This window comes from Babylonia areolata, chromosome 28 (genome assembly GCF_041734735.1).
Source record: "Babylonia areolata isolate BAREFJ2019XMU chromosome 28, ASM4173473v1, whole genome shotgun sequence".
NCBI classification, from domain to species: domain Eukaryota; kingdom Metazoa; phylum Mollusca; class Gastropoda; order Neogastropoda; family Buccinidae; genus Babylonia; species Babylonia areolata.
Window position 1 is genome coordinate 14,640,828 of NC_134903.1, and position 2,500 is coordinate 14,643,327.

Here is a 2,500-nt window from a genome sequence, read left to right on the forward strand (position 1 = left end):
TTCATGAGGCTGTAGGCTTGGAGTGGAGTACTATGTCAGATCTCATGCCGCTCTTGCTGATGATTTCCGGGTGTTTCTTCCCCTCTGGTAGGTTCAACTGTGTTAGAGATCCCGTGATACCTGTTAGCGTTAGGGAGGCGATGGAAAAAAAGAACGTTCGCGGCGCGCGCACACACACACACTCACACTCACTCACACACACACACACACACACACACACACACACACACACACACACACACACACACACAACCAAACACACACACAGCCTCACACACACGCACATACACACAGTCCCACACACACACACAGACACACACACACACACACAGCCTCACACACACGCACATACACACAGCCACACACACACACACACACACACACACACACACGCGCGCGCGCGCGCGCGCGCGCGCGCGCACGCACACACACACACACATATGGCCTTGACAGGACAGCAGGGGAGGGGAAAAGAGGGAGGGAGGAAGACAGAGGGAGGAAGAGAAGGAGGGAGGAAAAGAGGGAGGGAGGAAGAGAGGAAGGGAGGGAGGAAGAGAGGAAGGGAGGAAGGAAGAGAAGGAGGGAGGGAAGAGAGGGAGGGAGGGAGAGAGGGAAAGAGGAAGGGAGGAAGAGAGGGAGGGAGGAAGAGAGAAAGGGAGGGAGGGAAGAAGGAAGAGAGGGAGGAAGGGAAGGAGGAAGAGAGGGAGGGAGGAAAAGAGGAAAGGAGGGAGGGAGGTGTACGACCTCCTGACAATAACAACAACAACAACAAAAACAATAACAACAAATAAACAACAGCAACAGATCGTAGTGAGCGAGATGGAGTGTAGAGGTGAAGGCAGCCACAGAGATAGGAAGGGCGCAGATTTGTGAATACATTTATAACATAGAGTGCTGATCTTGTACTTTATTCTGTGTGAGACAGGGAGCCAGTGGAGATGTTGCAAAAGAGGAGTGATGAGCTCAGGTTGTTGTTTTTTTCTTTCCGAGGACGAGGCAGCAGAGTTTTTGAAAACGCAACCAGACAAAATAGAGAGTTACAGTAGTCAAGGCGAAAGAGAATGAGAGAAACAAGTCTAGACGTTGCGAACAAATGCAAGATACAATCTTATTCCTCACTCTGTGTGTGTGTGTGTGTGTGTGTGTGTGTGTGTGTGTGTGTGTGTGTGTGTGTGCACAGAGCGAGCAAGGCAGCAGCTCTGGGGTACTACAACCTGCTGACGGACCTGTACGATGACGCCCGACCCTTCAGGCCCTCTGAGCTGCAGAGGTACCACGCCAGCAATCTGTCCCTGGACCTCCTCTACACCTCCACCCGGCACAGGCTGCAGGACCTTCTCATCAGGTGGGTGGGTGGGTGAGACGGGTGGATGGGACGGGCGGGTAGGAGTTTCAGTTTCAGTTTCAGTTTCAGGTAGCTCAAGGAGGCCTTCACTGCTGTTCGGACAAATCCATACACGCTACACCACATCTGCCAAGCAGATGCCTGACCAGCAGCGTAACCCAACGCGCTTAGTCAGGCCTTGAGAAAAAAATAAATAAATAAAATAATAATAATAGTAATAGATAAATACATAAAAAAAAAGAACTACTACTACTACTAATAATAATATGTATAAGGCGCAAAAACTCGATGAAGTCAACTATAAGCGTACAGTTTCAGTAGCTCAAGGAGGCGTCACTGCTGTTCGGACAAATCCATACACGCTACACCACATCTGCCAAGCAGATGCCTGACCAGCAGCGTAACCCAACGCGCTTAGTCAGGCCTTGAGAATAAATAAATAAATAAATAAATAAATAAAATAATAATAATAATAATAATAATAGATGATAAATACATTTTAAAAAAGAACTAGTACTACTACTACTAATAATATGTATAATGCGCAAAAACTCGATGAAGTCAACTATAAGCGTACAAAAAAATAAAATAAAATAAAATAAAATAAAGTGGGAGTGGTGTGGGGTGATGGGTGGTGGTGCGTGCTTGGGGAGGATGACAGTGCAGGAGGTAGGAGAGAGAGAGAGAGTGAGAGAGAGAGAGAGAGATGGAGAGTGAGAGAGAGACGGAGAAAGGTTAGGGGGGGGGGGTGAGGGGGGGAAGAGATAGGGAGGGGGAGAGCGTGGGCGAGAGAAAGGGGGGAGAGGGAGAGGAGGGAGAGGATCAGAGATGGAGGGAGAGAGGGGTGGGGGAGAGAGGGAGAGAGAGAAGGGAGATGGAGAGACAGGGAGAGAGAGGGAGGGAGAGAGAGAGGGCGGAGAGGGAGAAGAGTAGAAAGAGAGAGAGAGAGAGAAGGGAGATAGGGAGACAGGGAGAAAGAGGGAGGGAGAGAGAGACAGGGGGGGAGGGAGAGGGAGAGAGAAGGGAGATGGAGAGACAGGGAGAGAGGCGGAGGGGGAGAGAGAGGGGGGGAGAGAGAGAGGGGGAGAGGAGTAGAAAGAGATAGATGGATAGAGAGGGGGGAGAGAGAGAAGGGAGGTGGAGAGAGGGAGGGAG

The 2,500-nt window shown here is 50.2% G+C and overlaps 1 protein-coding gene across 1 annotated transcript in view; it reads left to right on the forward strand.

Annotated features, from left to right (window-relative positions):
* The window catches only part of LOC143301962 (uncharacterized), an 86,745-nt gene that overhangs the window by 32,577 nt on the left and 51,668 nt on the right, over positions 1 to 2,500 (forward strand). The window contains exon 4 of the mRNA XM_076616439.1: positions 1,181 to 1,345. Coding sequence (XP_076472554.1) covers positions 1,181 to 1,345 — 165 coding nt within the window. The remainder of the gene's footprint in view (positions 1 to 1,180; positions 1,346 to 2,500) is intronic.